Source organism: Aythya marila, assembly GCF_965140915.1.
Source record: "Aythya marila genome assembly, chromosome: 22".
In the NCBI taxonomy this organism is placed as follows: Eukaryota; Metazoa; Chordata; class Aves; order Anseriformes; family Anatidae; genus Aythya; species Aythya marila.
In genome coordinates, this window is record NC_139063.1 from 5,285,315 (window position 1) to 5,303,832 (window position 18,518).

General features: G+C 44.1%; 1 protein-coding gene across 1 annotated transcript; it reads right to left on the reverse strand.

Annotated features, from left to right (window-relative positions):
• Positions 1-948: 948 nt before the first annotated feature.
• Positions 949-18,228, reverse strand: MATN1 (matrilin 1; the record flags this gene model as incomplete). The annotated part of the gene is made up of 8 exons (XM_082777397.1): positions 949-998; positions 2,534-2,614; positions 3,165-3,317; positions 5,221-5,634; positions 5,891-6,016; positions 8,530-8,752; positions 14,827-15,173; positions 18,141-18,228. 8 exons carry the CDS (start codon positions 18,226-18,228, stop codon positions 949-951), a joined length of 1,482 nt encoding a protein of 493 aa, XP_082633523.1.
• Between the last annotated feature and the right edge of the window lie 290 nt (positions 18,229-18,518).

Here is an 18,518-nt window from a genome sequence, read left to right on the forward strand (position 1 = left end):
TTTGAAGGTGCTTAGCAGCGTGGGCTAAGGAAGGAGCTGTGAGCCTCTGGGCACCTCTGTGATGAGAGCACCCTTTCCATCAGCAGGCAGCAGCTTCAGCAACAGTTCCCTATGTTTTAGGTGCTAATGATGCTTCGGAGCTTGGGTTTTGGATGTGGAGACCAGAGAGCTGAGGAGGAGCACATCTCCTGGGGCTGGTGTTAACAGGACTGCCTTTGATCTACAGAGCCATGGCCACTGGCTCATTGCACATTATCTCAGGACTTCACCAGAACTGGCCTAGTTCGGACAGCTGCTAGTTCACTGAAACATTGTGAGGGCATTTGCTAGTTAGGAAAGCTGAGCTTTTGTACTTTCTGTATTTTACAGTAGCTATGGATAAACCCAACTAGCAGCAGCATCCTATCCTATCTTATCTGTAATGCACACTTAGAGATCATTATTATATTTCATCTACTTACAGACAAATGCTTCATGTTTACAATAACAAGACGATCAGCTGCTTGGATTGACTTTTTACACTCAGCATCTGAGTTGATTTTAAGTCACTTTGACTTTTAAATTAAATTACCTCATGCATAGAAACAAAAGATGCAGAAGAACACAGCAAGGATTCACAGAACTCGTAGTCAAGTACCTTTAAACACACACACATTAATATATTAAGCTTTAAATCAAAAACAAATCTTCCCAGGTTTTTTATATATGCACTCTACATGATGCAATGAACATTAGCATGGTCTAGCTCTCTGTCACGCACAGTGCTCTGCCTGTTATACAATGTCTGCTCTACTGTTATACTTTTTCCCTTTTAAACAAATGCATGTAGACTAGACTCTTAAAAATACAAGCTGGCCATAGCACTGTGGCTGAGCTGCCCTCCATACAAAGGAAGGATTTCTAGTTTTGTTACACTCAGAAGGAGAGAAATAATACTCTTTTGGGATCTTAGATGATCTTGTTCTCCAGGGCTTCAATCCTTTTTGCCACAGCTTCCAGTAAGCAAGAGTTAAGGAGAAAAAATGACAGTGTGCGTTGGTGATTGATTGCTCAAGGCTTATAGCACAGATACTGGAACTACCTGGCTGGGAGCAGGTAGCAGAGGAACACCAAAAATCATCTCCCTAGCATTTCCCCAACTGTTCAGGCTGAACAGGTTTGGTTTTGTTTGTTTGTTTTTCAACTTTTACTGAAGGTAAAACATTCACACAAACACACATACTCACATGCATCTATATAAAACACTATAAAAGGAAGGGTAAAAAAATACAGGAATGGTTAGATTGTATTTTGAGAGGTTGACAGAGAATTCCTGACCTGGAGCAGTATGGGTTGCATGAAGAGTGGAGCAGGGTGCTTTTCTTGGAGTTATACCATGTCGCAATTTTCTGCTCTTTTCACTAATTGCTTTTCATGATGTGCCTGGGAGCGGCAACCCGCTGGGTGAGAACTGCTGATTTACTCTGACCTTTTGCATAATATAAGTCACAGATTTCACTCAATTTGACTTAAAGAGGAGAAAATATACTGTGTAACTGACATAACAAACCACAGAAATGTGTGTATAAATTAGAATATTGTTTTTAAGATGCTATGTAACGAAGCCTGTCCCTAACCCTGTTGTGAGTTACTCCAATGTTTCACTAATTCCTTTCCTCATGAGAAGGCTGAATCTTACCCACATCTCTTTTTCTTTTCCTTATTTCTCTTCCCACCACTTATTCCTGGTCTTTGTGCAATATGAAAGAACCCAGCATAACAGAATGCAATCCCACAGACTCAGTTCAGATGAGATCCTACCCACCTCCCCAGAGGTGTTTACAGTTATGTGGGAATTAGTCCCTCAGGATGGAGGCTTAGACAACTAAGAAAAATTGGACCTATACAATGCAATTTGCCTGACTTTAGTGTCACTAACAATACGGCAGAAGTGTTGTGCTCTAGATGACCCTCCTTCCCTCCAGTTCTGTGGAGAAATTCAGGCAGTCAACTCAGATGCTTGCATGGCAGACATTTACCATCATAAAAAAGAATCCCATCCATGGAGTTTAATGACTTAGCAGCTGCATGCACGCACCAGTGTTTTCTTCTGTTCACAGTCCAGTGTTAGCCACTGGTGCTCTCAGCCCTCACATTCTGGCCTGCTTTGCAGGACCTGCAGCCCGCAGAGGCAGCAGCTTTATCCCATGCAGGAACCATGCTCCCATACTTCTCTCATTGGCATCATTTAAGCATCTTCCTAAAACCTGACCCAGGTCTTGGTGCCTGCAGTTCATTACTTCCCAGCAATGGGTTGGCATGTTCTGCTTTGGCTCTGTTGGTTTCAGCCTATTCTTATGTCAGGCCAGAATCTTGCACTCTGGTGCAGGGACTCTTCCTGGTAGACTCCATCAGAACACAAGGGTTTCACTTCCCAGCTTTCTGACCACATATCTAAGTTGCTTTCCACACGTGTAGGCTTTCCCCACTGATCCCTCCAGAAAGCCCAGCCCAACCCACTAGGTTCTGAACAAAGACAGCTTCCAAAGGATATATTTCCTTTGCAATGAATCGATGAGTTCTTCTACTTTTGTCTGGAACTTCACAATAGATTTACATTCACATGGATCTTCCTCTGTGGACCAGAGTATCAAGAAGATGTGTTAAGTGGAACAACAGTGAAAAAAATACTGAAATATAAAATAAGGCAAATCTTATATTCTCTATCACAAACATGAAAGAAATCAAAATGCCATTCCTTCTAACTATCTGACTGATCACTTCTGTCTTTAAGCCCAGTTGTCTAGAGACTCCCACATTTCATTGTTATATAGGGCAGCCTCAGTGCAAGAAGCCTTTCCTGGACTTCCAGTTTCCTGAAAACCCATTGAGTCTTAAAGCGTGCCCCCAGAATTTGAATCTGACCAAATGCAGGGCTCTTCCAATGAGGACAAGATGCCTGAGATTTGTGAGTGGCTGCGGTTCAGGCAACCACCCAAATATCAGATGTCTCATGACCTTTCTGAGTAATCTGCAGACTTGATACCCTGAGAATGGAGAGCTCTTTGTAACAATCATCTGAAGGGGGCATTTTTGTCCTTTTGCCTCAGTCTTCTAGGCCTTGTTGCTCTCCAAATGCTGTGACTAATTCCTTCCTTCCCCCCAGTCCAGTCCCCCACTCTCACCAATGCAGATCTTCATTTGCAGCTTTTTCCCGATGTTGCTGATGGTTCTGAAGTCAGCTGTGTAGAAGTAGTGCTCAGCTACTGGTTCTGAAGCAATTTCCCTCAGCTCATCCTCCACTGCGTTACCAACTCCCACAGCAAACATCCTAAATCCTGTGAGCAATAAGAACCAGTCAGCTGGGCAGCTGTGGAGCATCGTGCTGCTGTGGCACCAGTCCCCCATCATCTTGTACATCCTTGCCTTTCTTCTGCACCCCCAGCCTACTTGAAACTCCGCGGTTGTTAATTGGGAAACTAACTCCTTTACTCTCTACTTTTATAGACTTTTTTCAGGTCACCCAAAGTTCCAAAATATTTTGCAGGCTAAGTTTTACTAGAATTATCCAGATAATGGCCACTATCACCACAAGAACAATGTTTTAGAGACACAAGAAAGGACAGATCATTATAACACCTTGACAGCATCATGCATCCAGCTAATATGGAAGCAATGATACAGCAAAAGGAAACGGTGGAAGTTTTCATAATAGCCTCCAGCCATCATTATCAACCTATGTAGTGGCAAAGTTCTCTGCAACAGAGACCTGCGGGTTCAGTAAAATTGTACCTGGACGGCTTTCTAAAATTGCAACTCATATTTTCTATCACAAGCAACCCCTACTGTGAGTTAAGAACATGTGTCCAGGTACTGTGCTTCACTGCCAAGAGACTGATTGCCACCTCTGGTTTCAATCCAGTTTCTATTGAACTGAACTGCAGTTTTCCCCTTGACTTGAATGATAATGCTACTTAACACCTGTTTAGAAATATTTGTCTCTACTTGTCCACGTTTAGGTCTAGACTTTGGTAATGCTTTCCCTTCCTCCCCTTTTTTCCTTGTCTTTCTGCCTCTGGTTGTGTCCATTTATTTCTCCCCGAAGTACAGTGCAAGGAACATGTTTGGAATCTCGTTGTAAGTATCTTGTTATTTATCCCAGTGAAATCACTTAGTAGCAGCTGTTGGGGATGTCTGCGTGGGGAGAAGAGAAGAGGAAGAAGCAAGGCCTGAAGTCTTGTTTCTATGCATGCAGTTTAGGAGGACCTTTTGTTTTATGAGAGCTGAACAACCACATAACCTGTCAACTTGTTTTGTAGACATCAGCTTTTCATAAGCTTGTATTTGACCTGCATTGGCTATGTGCTAGCCCTTAGTCACATCCAGTGGTTGAGACCAAACTTAAAAGGAAGTGAAGGATTTAACAGTTCATGAAGGTATTCACACGGGCTGCACCCATTTAATGGTGAGGCAGAAGACTGCGAACTTGTGCAGCAGGAGGTCAGCAAAGGGGCAGATCTCAGATATGCTTGACAGTATTTAGACATTTAAATATATCCATATGTAGCCTTTGTACTCTTTTAATGTTCCATAAGAAACTGAAGAAAATTTCTTATTAACATGTCTGGGTGTGTCTAGGATTTGGGCAGAGAGTCCACATTTTCTCCCTCATTATGTGTTTCTGCTTTGTTTATTGTTTTATTGTTTCTTATTTTTCTTTTACAGGCCTTAAGGCTGATACAGACAAACCACGTTTGGCCCTGCAACTCCTGTTATTCTCCATGTGGCTCTCTGCTGGTTGTCTTTGCCTCACTGTGAGTGCCACTGATGGTGGCTTGAATTTGACTAATAACAACAGATAGATCCTCAGTTTTCCCCTGAAGTTTCCTTTTTATTTGTGTGAGATGCTGCACCAGTGTGTATCCCATAACAAATGTATGAAACCCCATTCTGTCCAGCAAAGAGACATCCTGCAGACTTAGATCAAAGACACAGAGGAGCTGTGGGAGCACAAAACAGCTGCTGGCAAACCAAGGTCCAGCTGAAGCCCGAGCCAGAGCTGCTCCATGTTTTGTATGAGTGCGCAGAGACAGCCAAGCAACATCTGGGAAAAGTTGTTCTATAGTATCCTATTTCTGTCCTAGGTAAGAGACACCTGGTAATGAGTGATGCCTAGATTGATACTAGATGCAGCATTTGCTTGAAGGGAGAAACAAACCACTAAGAATTCAGTAGACCTACCTAAATCTTTGGCTTTCTTGGCAGCATCGGTGATGTAATCTTGTGACCGTCCATCGGTGAACACTATGCCCACCTTCGGGACCCCAGGCCTCGCACCATTGGCAATGGAAAATGAACTGTCAATGAGGTACTTCAGAGCCTGGCCAGTCATTGTTCCTTTCTCCATGTAGTCCATTTTCTTGACTGCTGCTTTGATGTCCTTCTTGTTCTTGAACTGCCCCAGAGGAAACTCCTGCCTGACAGAACTGGAGTATTGAACCAGGCCAACTTGGGCCTGTTTTTCTGACACCTCCAGTGACTCCACGATCTGGTTGATGAATTTCTTCACCAGCTCAAAGTTCTCAGGCCGTACACTCTTGGATCCATCGATCAGGAAAACAAGATCCAGGGCAGATCCTGACCCACCACTGCAAGCTGAAGCAAAATATGAGAAGAGGGAGAAAGGAGACAGCAACTGGGACTGCTTAATTATGTAGGAAAATATAAGCCTAGTATCATTTTATTGCTCATGACATATGTTTGATCAATCAAAAATCACCAACAATTCCCATTATGTGGTTTCCTTCCCTGATTTTTCTGAGCAGAACATGTGTGCCATGTCTCAATCTTATCCCTACCCCATGACCACAGATCGCAGCTCAGCTCAGTGCAAATGAAAATCATTACGTACCGCTGCAGGTCTTCCCATCATTGTTCAGCGTGAAACCCTCTTTACAAGCACACTTGTATGATCCTGGAGTGCTGATACAGATCTGCTCACAGTCGTGGTCTCCAGTGGCACACAGGTCTGACACCACTGCAAGAAAAGGTGCAGATTAAAAACAGGGACCTTGCCAAGGCTTCTCAACCCAGAGCCAACACAGCCTGTGAAGAAGGTATGATATTTATCCTATACGCTGAGTGATAACTAAACCCACCCTGCAGCAATACAAAGCAGCAGGAAGCCATTACTCTTGGATAGTAATTGAGATATAAGAAGCAAGGAGAAATAGTGACAAGTCTCCTGACTCCAAGACACAGCCAGGACTAGAAATAGTCTCCACAACAAGGGCAAAAACCATCTGTCTGTTGGGCATATCATAATCTACTTCACTCTCCAAAGCTACAGGATGAGATTTGGTTTCCAAACTACCATCTGGGCTGGCCAGTACCCATTTTCCCAGCTACATAGTACAGTTATGATTAGTGAGTTCAGTGCCAGGTACAGCTGTCGTTCCCGGATGGGCTTCATGTCCAAACATACTTGGAATTCACTTCAGAGCTACCTTCACACGTACAACTTTCAGACTCACTCTTTACAAATATTTCTTCCTGCTGATCTTAACCTGGATCTGACTCCTATAAGATGCTGAGCAAACAGAAGCTGAGCTGCAGCAGTTTGAGCCAGCAGCACTCAGTGACTGACAGCACTGTCATGGCTACAGCAATGATGATGGAAAACAAATCTGAAGCTAAACAAATCTGGTTGTAGCAAATTTATTCACAAAGAGCATGGAAATCTGTGCAGAAAATGGAGCATTTTTGGTTTTATTGTAATAATGGGAGATGGTGTGAAGTCTGTCAAAATCAAGGGGATTTTGCTCATTATTTCTATTTGTTTGTGTTCTGCTCTACATGTATTTTGTACTTTTGGCCTTCCCAGTTCATGCACCTGCATATTGTGCCATATAATGGTAGCTGATGTAATTAGGAATATTATTAGCTATGCAGTTGGCTATAACACTGGGCTCTCAGGTTGAGTTCTTTGAAGGCTACAGAGATCTTATCAGTCTAACTAGTAGCTGGATCATTAAAGGTCTCACTTTTCCTCATGTGTTTGTTGAGCATTATGGGGTAGCAGCTTGGACAGTGCTGCACAGCTCCTCCTGCTTCCACTGCACACTGCTTCCACAAGCTGTGCTGTGCAATAGCAGGTGGTGTTTGGGTACATCTCCAAGGACAGTTTTGTGCAGCTGCTTGCATAGCATGATAACAACCCACTTGGCAGTTAATATGGTGCTGCTGTCTGTTAGTTGTAATAATCCTTAGCACAGTGCTTCCCTTGGATGCATCTCTGAGGGTTTTTACCATGGGGAGAACTTTGTCAGCTGCATGTTACAAATCTGAAAAGCGAGGCCCAGAAAAGGTTTTTTTCTTCCTCTTTTTGAATGACACCAATGCCAGAACTTCAAAACAGATTTTCAGGTCCTTGGCTGACTCCTGACACCAGGGCAGCCAACACAAACTCCCACGAATATTCATGGCCTGGATTCCACCTTCTTGAATATTGTCTCTGCTCCCCTTAGTATGTAGTATTTATTCCCTTCTTTCATGAGCTTCTGCTGTGGTGACACCTCATTATAATACATGACTCACTTTATATTCAAAGTTTTCCTCCTTCCTACAGAGGACGAAGTTTTCCTCGACAAAAAGCTGTTCCCCCCATCATTTGTAGGCTGAAAGTTGAATCATGAAATTTTACACCTCTTGAAGAAATCAGTCTCAGAGAGTTTTACAGGTCCATCTGTGTGTACGTGTTTGCAATACTTTGCCATAGGCACTGTGGTGTATTGCACCTTTCAAAAAAGTGTTGCCACACGTCTGTGCTTTGGCAGGATGGGCGTGTGAAGCCCCCAGGCCGCTCTTGCTGACACAAAATGGGTATTTATAGACCACCTCCTACAGCTTCTGGGTACGTTTGAAAGCAATAAAGCTCTCTCATTCCATTCACTGGTTCGTGTAGGCGTGAATATGTGTTTGTAGGATAGTCAGGCTCTTTTTATATACTATGCAGATAGGTGTTAGGTAGTGTACCAACCAGGAGAATTTCCTGCTGCACAGGGCTTGCAGAAATAACAGCACAGTCAGGCAAAGGTCTCTCAGCCTCCAGCAAGCAAGTGAAACCAGCCCTTGTTTAACAGGGAATTCAGAAGATGCTGGCAGGGGAAATTACCAGCCAGATCGTCAGCACTGCCCAGATAGGCTTAAACATAAGGGCAACGATTTTAGCTATTTAAAGCTCCTGGTTTTGAGGTTCTTTTTCTCTGCCTCAAGTAGTAGATGGGTCCTGTGTACAAACTCTTGGGTGCAAATAAAGTCTGGAGACTTCTGTAAACAAAACCTGAAATTCCCTAAACAAAACCTCAGACTCTTGAAAAGCAACTTCAGAGAGCACCTCTCTGCTATACTGATTTGTTCTGCAGACCTGAGTCCTTGGAAAAAGGAAGCAGATGGGTGAAGGATGATCACATGTGACATTTCTGTGAAAAGCTTGCTGGCAGCCACTTGCACTTCTTGGCTAGGAACCCAGGGGTTGTGGCAAGGACTTACCACAGAAAGCTTCTTGAAACTTGTGGGTCAGCTTCTCTATAACACTGTAGCTCTCCACGTAGTCCACGTGGTCATCCAGGGGCTCGCTAGCAATTTGCCGCAGGGTGTGCATGTCCACCCGGCCAACCCCGATGGCAAAGATCTCGATGCCAGCTGCTCTGGCCCTTGCTGACACATCCTGCACTCCATCCTGGGGACGTCCATCGGTCACAACAATCGCCACCTGCACAGAGAGGGGCAGAGAGCAGGGGTGTGTGTGAAATGGGCTCAGTATCACTACTGCGCATGGAACAGCCTGGAGTAGTAAAGAAGGGTTCACATTTCTAAAATTAAAGAAAAAAGGAAATGGCACCTCCTCCCCCTCTTCCTGTTCTTCCTGAGATCACACAAGCCATTCTTTTCATGTGCAGTTTGTTTCTTCCTGAGCTGGAAAGGTTAAACTGCCGTGGACCTGACTGTTTTAATTAAGGGACATCTGGTGCATCTCGGCCCTGTTGAAACCAAAGTAAAGGTTACATTCTTCATAAGCAAACTAATGCTCAAACCAAACTCTAACTATTTTCATGAACCCCCAGCTGACACTAAGGGCACCTCTGGGATGTGGTAGCATCTTTGTCCATCTAAGAATCTCAGGAATATGGTAAACTAAGGAGGTTAAGGCTTTTTCCTATTTTATGGATGAAGAAATTGAAGCAGAAAGAGAGGAAGTGATCTGTGTAAGGTCACACCATGTGTCTGTCGGTGCCAGGTATGATTTCTGATTTCCCATTAAACCACAAAGAGCAGTGGTGAAATCCTACCCCTACTAACATCAGCATTAAAATGACAGCTGATATAAGTGAGAACTGGATGTCACCATGGATGGTGACACCCTAAACCAGTGGAAAGCCTCCAAGAGCCCTGCTCCTGTTGCTAGATCGCCTGTTTTCCTTTTTATTCTTCTTATGATAAGTGACATTGTCACAAAACCTCCAGTTCCATTCTTTGGCAATTCATCTGCTCCTGCCACTTTTCCTTACAATTGTTTTATTGTGACACTGCTGTCAAGTCCCAAGCAACTAATTGGGATGTAATGCAGTATGGAGAAACATAATGAGCAGTAAAAAAAAAAAAAAAAAAAAAAAAAAAAAAAAAAAAAAAGAGAGAGAGTGAGAGAGAGAAAGAGAAACACAGATGAGTCTGTCTAGCAGCACCAATGGGTTTGAGTGAGCCATCGTCAGGTCACCAAAGTGGTATTTGCTGTTGTCCTCTAGGCCATATATGCTCTCCATCTTTCTGAAGATGAAATCAGGAGACCCACCAGCTGCTCAGCTGGGACAGCATGATGGCTGTTTTGCGCCCTCGGGAGGGAGAAGAGTCAGCTTGGTAAGGTCAGGAGTGGGGTTCCTATTCCCACGGGGCCCAGGCCATGCTGCTGAAGTGGTTCCTTCCCCTCTGCCCACCCGTCTGCAGAGGGATGACTGAGTGCTGCACTCATCTGCCCCAGTGCATTTGCAATGATAAAATAACCTGCTGCCCTGTCCAGAGCTTTCCTTCTGTACAAAAGATGGGTGAAGCTGGGAAAATGCAGAACTTTCAGTCTGGTGAAGGGCTGCAAGCTCAGGTTTATCTGCTCTTCATAAGGGCTACAGGATTAAAAGATTATGGACATGAGGTTTCTGCAACTAAATGCTTCTAAGAGAATAAGTAAAATACATGGAACTATTTCTCTTTTGCTCAAGACTGAAATAAGAAAAGAGTCACCTGTGGCAGCTGTCAGTGCTTGTTCACGGGAATGAATGTGGCAAACACAGACTGACCAAGAGGAGCACTGGGCTGTTTCAGGAGCAGCAGCCATGCAGTCGTGCTTTCTGCCAGGAGAGAGAGCCCTTGGCTCAGCAGCGGGTTGAGCAGCTCTGAGATGGAGCTGCCAGTCAGAGCTTAGCAAAAGCCTGTCAGAAACAAGATGTGCCACCAAGTCACATCTGCGAGGAGCTCTGCCCTGTGAACAGGTCTCGATCAGCAGCTGCGTATTTTTCTTGCAGTGCTTGTCACAGGACAGAGGTGTTCCGTGTCCTCCTGGCATTTCCCTGTCTAAGCAAAGTGATTCTCCAAGTTTAATCAGTCCCTGAGTTTCTTCACATCAGAGTGGCATCTCCACATAGGCCAGAGCCCCAGACACAACCCAGGAGATGTCTGGTAGCAGCATCCACATCTGGATCTGATGGGAAAGATTTTCGCAATGGTTCTGTGTGAAAATCTACTACAGTGCAGTCAATATTCATGCTGCTTTCTGACCTGCTGTTGGAATTTGGAGAGAACAGAATTTGGACACAAAAAGAGTCTGGCATTGAGAATTTAGCAGCAAGCCCATGGCTAAAGTAACTGTAACAGGAGTCAGACCCAGCACTGGCCAGACAGGGAGGCTTTCTGGGACTGTGGACAGAACCAGGTGCTTACAGAAAGAGTGTGAGAAATAGAAACAAATTTAAAGTGAATTTGCTATTGTATATATTTACACATATATCTTGATAATCAGGAAATCCTTATTTTTCCCAGAATTCCGCCTCTAGACTTTTGCCCTTTCTTCCAGCCTGAAGCAAAGAGTTCCAGCATGAAAAAAAAAAAAAAATACATCTTTTTATTTTAAACCTACCTCCAAATGATTTTCAGTCACAGGATCTCTGTAATTCTCTGTGTTATGACCTTGTCTCATTTAAAAAACTGGAAGTCCTGATATGTGCCTTGCTTGGAAAAGAGCATGACGGGTCAGAAGCAAGGAGCAACCACCACACCTGCAGAGGCTGCTTTTGCTCTGCAGCAGAGGTTGTGCTGGGCTCAGCTGGTGGCCGTGTGGGAAGAATTAAGAAAGGGTGAAATCTCTTTGCTGTCCTGAATAACTCAACAGGATCTCCAGATTTTCCCTAGGGAAACTCAGAAACGTTTACTTTTGAGGTCAAATTTCTACTCATTCTACCACCACCTTTCTTTTTTTGCTGTGAATTCCTCACTTTCTGGATCCAGAATCTCTGTCTTGTGTTACTTCTCTCATATAGAAATCCCCTATGTTCTCATGACACAATTTATTCTCGGTTAACTAAGGCACTAGAGTATTCACAGGCATCCCTAGATATTCATATTTTAGGGCAGCCATGTGTAGACAATCCAGCAGCTAATGAGGGAGCTATGTCTCATTGCGCAGCATATTACATGCGTGTTGTAACAGCAGTGAAAGGGGAATTGGGAAGAAAGCTGAATAAGCCCCTGATTTTCTCATCAGTTTGACAACCTATTTGTTGTTCTTCCTAAAGAAAGATAAAAGTAATTGGGCACCCCTGTAGTTTTGATAGAGGTATAAAGAGACTTTACTTTGAGCTCTTGCAGAAACAAATAGTGTTTTTCACCATCCTGTGGTGACATTTGCAGCACAGAGCACAGCAAGACCAAATGATCTTGTGATGCTTTGGCCAATCCCACGTGGTTAAAAATCCTAGTGCCAATTTTCACAAGGTCTTACTGGATATCTGCCGTGTGAAGGAGCAAGGACTGTGCCCAGCGTTTCTGGAAGCTTCCCCTCCTTAAATTACTGCATGGTCTATTCATCATCCCAGCAGATGATGGGGCCATCCTGAAAAGCAAGGAGGTCACAGAAGGGAAAGAGTTTGCTAGACTTACTTTGTCTTGCTTTGTGCACCTTGGTCTGGAAGTACTGAGCAAGAATTAATGGAGTGAGATAAAAAATAAGCTTTAAGTAAATGGCCTTTTTGTCTGTCAATATTCAACAATTGAAATGTTTCAGTGGTCTGGCATTCAAACTGTTGGGATTTTTTGTGTGGAAGGCAAAATGTTTTCTTTGTTCTTGTTTAGCTTTTCTTTTTTTTCTTTTTTTTCTTTTTTTTTAGTTTCAATCACATTAAGAATTTCTGAAAAGCAGGAATAGATACTATCACCCAGATAGTTTTGTTGTTGTTGTTTTGGTTCAGTTGCCTAGTTTTGTGCTAAGCGATACCCAGAAAAGAAGAACATTTCCCATAACATTTTTCTTCTGGACAGAAAGTCACTGTTTGTACGTGGCTATGGATGATCCTGCTTAAAGGAGACCTGCAGCCCCCCTCTGCTCACATTTCTCCAGCACAGGGTGCTCTGGCCAAGCTGGGCTCTTGGCGAGGTGGCAAAAGAGCTCTGCTGGGGAGCTAGCACCTTCCCTTCATTTCTCCTGGAATAGTTTCACTGGAGGAAACGTCTCTTGCACGCAAGATCTGGAAAAATTCTTCAGTGAAGTGGTTCATGGAGAAACTGGGCAGCCCCGAGCTCACTGAGAAGTGAGTCTCCTCCAAATCCTGTGAGCGGTGGGAGTGGGCAGCGTCTACCACTGCTGCCTTGCCTGGTGGCTGGCGGCATGTTTGCTGCTGCTGGGGCAGTGGGGAAATGCAAAACACAGCTTGGCAGCTGCAGGAAGTTGTTTGTACCACCAGAAAACAGCAGGCTTGAGTGAAAGTCTGATTCCACACTTGATTTCTTTGAAGTAGTTGAATGAGAACAATTAGTCTCGCACCTAAAGGATTTTAAAGCTCTTTACTAAAAATTAATGACAATAGAATATTACTAATGCCTTGCCATATTGCAATGCTTTCTTTCAGTGAACCTCAAAGCACTTGACAAGCAAAAAACATTACTCCTTTTGAATAAAAAGCCATCAGGCCCCTGAGCTGCCCTGTGAGAGCTGGGTTATTAGATTTTGACTCCTAAGCTCGAGGAGTGATGTGATTGTGATGGCTGGTCAGATGAGTTTTGCTGAAGCTGATTACCAGTGAAACTTAGGGAAAGTTTCTCAGAGTGTAATTTTCTTGGGCTATCACTCTTGGTTTTCTTCCTATTGTGTGAAGCCAGATTTAGACTAAAATACAGATAATTTCCCCAATCTGAGCCCCACAATGAAAGACAATATGAGGATGGATTCATTCACATATGCAAGTTGCCTGTGGTTGAACAGGGTGAAGGAGCACACAAGAAAATTAATTAGATCATCTTTTGGGGAGATGGTCTCATTTTTCAGGGGTGTCTTGTGAATTCCAGTCCAGTAAAGCTTTCAGGATGCTGCTTTTTGCAGATGACAGATCATTATAGGTGCCTGTTTTACACTTTTCAGTATTATTTTTGACTTGCCATCCCTGGGCATCTTTCCATGTACTGCTCTGCCTTCCCTAGAGCATTACCAGCAGTAAGGGAAATGGAAAGCATCCGACGTTCCAAAAATGTTGTAATCAGGAGAAAAATCCCAAGCTTCCTCACTCCAAAAGCTGGGCTGTTGTCCAGCTGGTGGAAAGCTCTCTCTGCTAGCTAAAGCCTTTGCTTATTTTTCTGGTCTGGTCTTATAGCAGAGAGCCAGCAGAGAGACCTGGCACAGGACAAAAAGGCCTAGGAGGTTCATTTATGATGTTTAGATAAAACATATATTGCAAATTATATGCATTTTCCACATGCTCAGAAGAGAGTTTTCCTGATGACTGTCACTGGGCTGAGGTCTGGTTGCCTTCAGGGCCAAATCTGGAGGGGATGAGTGAGGTATCTGGGGAGTATTTTTTTTAAAGGGTGAGTTTTCTGAGCAGGGAAACTGGGTCAGGAGCAGTGATGGAACCACGTATGGAATTAATCTGATCTTATACCACAGCCTTAAAAGCTAAATAGTCATTAAAGCCAGTGTACAAGAAGGAAATACCCTGGAAGGAAAACATAGCCATTAGCCAGCCTATGAGTAACTGTGAGAGAAGTGGAGGATACAGAAACAGCACTTTGCTTTATATATGCAACTGAAAGGGCCCATTTCAAAGGAAACTTTCAGAAGGTTGTCTCACTTTTCACTATGGTGGATTCTGAAGCATTTTTATTACAGTGCGCTGGGGAAGATTTCAGATAATCATCAAATACATTCAGGCCTAGGAAACCTGGCTGAAACAAGCATCTCAGGGTGGCATGTTTTGGAAGCCGGGAGCCATGTACCACAGCACAGACTTTCCAGCCAGGGAGGAGAGCTGGTGAAACTGGATTAAATTTACCCCAGCAACTTCTGTCCAACTCTTTGCCCCATGAAATCACAGAATCACAGAATCACAGATTTTTCTAGGTTGGAAGAGACCTCAAGATCATCGAGTCCAACCTCTGACCTAACACTAACAGTCCCCACTAAATCAAAGTATTTAACATCTCAAGGATGTCTCAGTATCGTCCCACACAAACAGAATCACCTTTCCACCTCTCCAATTTTTCAACCATACCCCCTGAAAGAGGGAGCTCCCAAGCAAGGGATAGCCTCCTTACCTTATTAATATTGGGAGACCTCAGCCTGGCCCCTTCTGAGTCACTAAAAGCCCGGCTGATGGCAAACTGGATGGCCAGGCCAGTCATAGTCCCAGTGGATAGCGGCTCTATCCTCCGGACCGCCTGCAGGAGCCCGGCTTTGGTTTGGTGTGTCTTGAGGGAGAACTCGTTCTTGACGGCGCTTGCATAATTGATCACACCCACCCGGGTGGAGTTGGGGCCCACGTCCAGTCCCTCGATCACCCGGGACATGAAGACTTTGACTTTCTCGAACTCCTGTGGGCGCACGCTTCGAGAGCTGTCGATGACGAACACCAGGTCGGTGGGTTTGGTTCGACACAGGGTGCCTGGAAACAAAAAGGAGGAAGACAAAAAATAAAAGAAAAAGAAGAGAAAAATATACGAGGAGGAAAAAAAAAAAAATCTTACAGCTGAGGACCTGCAAGCTGCAATCTTTTCTTTCCCTTTCTTAGAGAGGCCCACAGAGACCAGTTTAACCTCATGTTTCTAAATGTTCTTTTCCCTTTCATAGAAAAATGTCTGGAAGAACAACACATTTACCGGTTGACAACATGTACTTCTACAGCAGTGAGCTGATGAGATACCAGCTCTGCGCTTGTGGGAGCAGGTTGCCCACTTGTAACACCAGGCTGCTGCTAACGTCGACACGAAACTTAATTCACTCACAGCAGCACGGAGGGAGGAGGAAAGCTGTGAGCTGGAGCCCGTTATATGCACTTCTGTATCAAAGGAAGTCTCAAAAGAAGTTACTGCGTTTTGGACATATATAAGCAAGCCACATGGACATTAATTAATGAGCTTGTGCCTTTGTCATGCTTGACCAGAAGCAGGCATTACACTTGGCAGTTCGGTTTCAGTTGTGAAGCAAGAGCCCCAGATTAACTAATGAACATAACACAATCCAGTCTCATGTTTTTCAGCTAGTGTCACTAATAATGAAATTCTGTAACATGGCAAAGACCAGCACTTTTTTTTTTTTTTCTTTGAGCTGTTGAGGGAGAACACAACAGAGATGTAGAACCATGCCATTGATAGATAATTTCTGCAAGATCATAGTAAGACATGAGTATCCACTGTAAAAAATAAATGGATAAACAGGAAACATTAGCAATGCAAACAGCTGACTAATATTTTTCTTTTTTAATTTCTAATTTTCATTCTTTTTTTCCATCTTAATGTTAAGCTGTAGCAATGCATAAAAAGGACTAATATTTTTTATGAATTTCTGAATGAATTGCCCCATTTTCCCCACCAGACCTATAACATTCTGATATTATTATTATTATTTCCATCATTTAGCCTGTCTCTGAGGAATATCAAGCACTCTGCTAATATTTGATTTCCATAGAGAGAGATGATATAGGTTATATCATAAAGGAGGTTTCTGTGTAAATTTTTAAATGTGAGTTTTGGGCCAACAAAGCTGTTCCAAATTATGGCATAAATATTATAGCTGGTCCTCAGTGTGAAATCTAATGTGGCTTTCAGTCTTTCAGACACATGAAAATAAATACCCTGTGATATATCCATAAAGAATATAATCAGGTTAGTTTCCTGAGAGACACTAATGCTGAATCTGCTTCTGGCTCCCAGAAAAGGTCCCTCTAAATGATGCTGTGTGTAGAAGAGAAGCAAGTTTCTTCCTCAGATGCTCTAGTTTCAACTAAAATGCAGTCGAACCTTTTCCTATATAGGGGACTTTTGATTTGCCATAATAATTCATTGCAGAGGAAGGAAAAAGTCCGTTGGCAGTCCATTTTCTACAGTATTGCAAATCCCCCTACCAGGGGTTGGTTATGCCCATTTTACAGGAGATAAATGAAGATACAGAGAAAAGCTCAAGGTCTTGCAATCAGCTCCTCCAGAAATAAAGTACATATTCCCCTTTGCCACTGTAGCTAATGCATCACATCCATTTTTAGGGATAAACCAAGGACCAAAAGTTATTTTTTCCCTTAGGAACAATTGGATCCTATAGAAGTTTTGAAGTATATTTTCTTTTTTGCATAGGAGCTCTGTGATTTTGCTCTAAATAACATTTTTTTTTTTTTTTTTTTTTTTTTAATGGGAGTGAAGTATATTTCAGGGAAATGAAGAGAAAAAAGTTATAAAGCATCAGGAGCTTTGGGATTTCAGCCTGTCTGGTCTCAGCTGCTGTGCACATCTGGCTCTGCAGGACAGGCCTGCATTATCTCCAGGAGGTGACAGTCAGGCACACTTGTTCCGAGTGACATCTTGACTCAACATTGTTTATTTTAAAGTAGAATTAAACCAGAAGTAAAATCCTCCACTAGTATTAAAAATGTCCACACTTGAAGTTATTCAGGAATAGCTGAACTTCATGAACTGATTTAGCAGAAAATCTCTCTTAGGGCACCTTTCCCGTATTGATTAAGAGAACAAGACTCTTGCCTAGTAATTCAGAATGAAAAGATGTTTATTTTAGAAATAGTGATGGCTCACAGTAGGGCTGGGCTGAATGGCTGCTCTGTTCAGTTTTCTGACTTCAGTAGTGCTTAGTGGTTCCACAGCAAAGATAACTCTCCCTTTCCAAGTTAGTAAGAAAAATCTGGTCAGTATATCAGAAAACTCCCCTTCATAAGCCACAGCCTGCCCCTGGAAGAGAAGTTTTCTCAGTACCAGGCCACCAGCCCTTCCCTTCTGAGTCCAGCACTTTCTGACACGAATTGCAAGCAAGGATTTAGAGACACTGGAGCTGCACCCTGCAACCTCAAAGAGCCAGCGGCTCCTCTCCCACCTGGTTGCTTTACACCCCTCTTGAAATACAAACAGAGCTGGGTTTTGCTCAAGGATGGCTGAAGTAAAACCTAGGGAAGGCCCGGCCTCAGGAACCTGGCCCAGACCTTCCTGCTCGGTGAGGTTAACCAGAGCTGGAGGGTCTGGCCAAGTCCTCCACAAACTCCCAGCCAAGCCAGCCCTCTGCAGAGCTGTGCCGAGGAGGAGACATTTCGGAGGCACAGTGAAACCTCCTCCAGCCCAAAGCAGCGAGCCCCAAAGCTGCTGCCATGCCACAGCTAGGGCTGACCTGATGCCACCTCTGCACAGCATCCTGCTTCTACTCTAAAGCAATGACAGAGGCAGAAGAAAATGCATCTGCAGGTTTTACTGCCTTGGGAAAATACCTGAGAAAACTCCTCTGCTTCCCGGACTGATGTTGGGTATTGCTTCATCCTTCTCCTTGCCAACAAACCCATCCCAACCCTAGGCAGCTGGTGACCAGCAGCTGGGGACAGACCCCCAGCTCCCCCAGGAGCTGCTCAGCTCCCACTTACCTCTGGGCTGTGGAGGTGCCCCCCAAACTCCATAGCTCTGGAGGAGAAGCAGCAAAGAGAGCAGCACGGTGGAGAAAATCCTGTCCATGGCTGCGGAGGAGCCGGAGGCTGGATGTGGAGTGGCAAGCAGGAGCCTTGGCCCGGAGGTATTAACCTGCCCTTCCTCGGGGAGGCATGGGGCCAGCCCCTGACACGTGTGATGTGCCGGGGGGGGCACAAGGGGCAAGCGAGAAGGACTGGGAGAAAATATTGCACGAAGGTGGGGAGGAGGTGGACGTCCAGCCCTGCCGGCCCCCAGCCCCTCCACAATGGCTCCATTGCTCAGCGAAGGGGATGGGAGGCTATAAAGGGACCCGCAACGGCACGGTATGTGGGGAA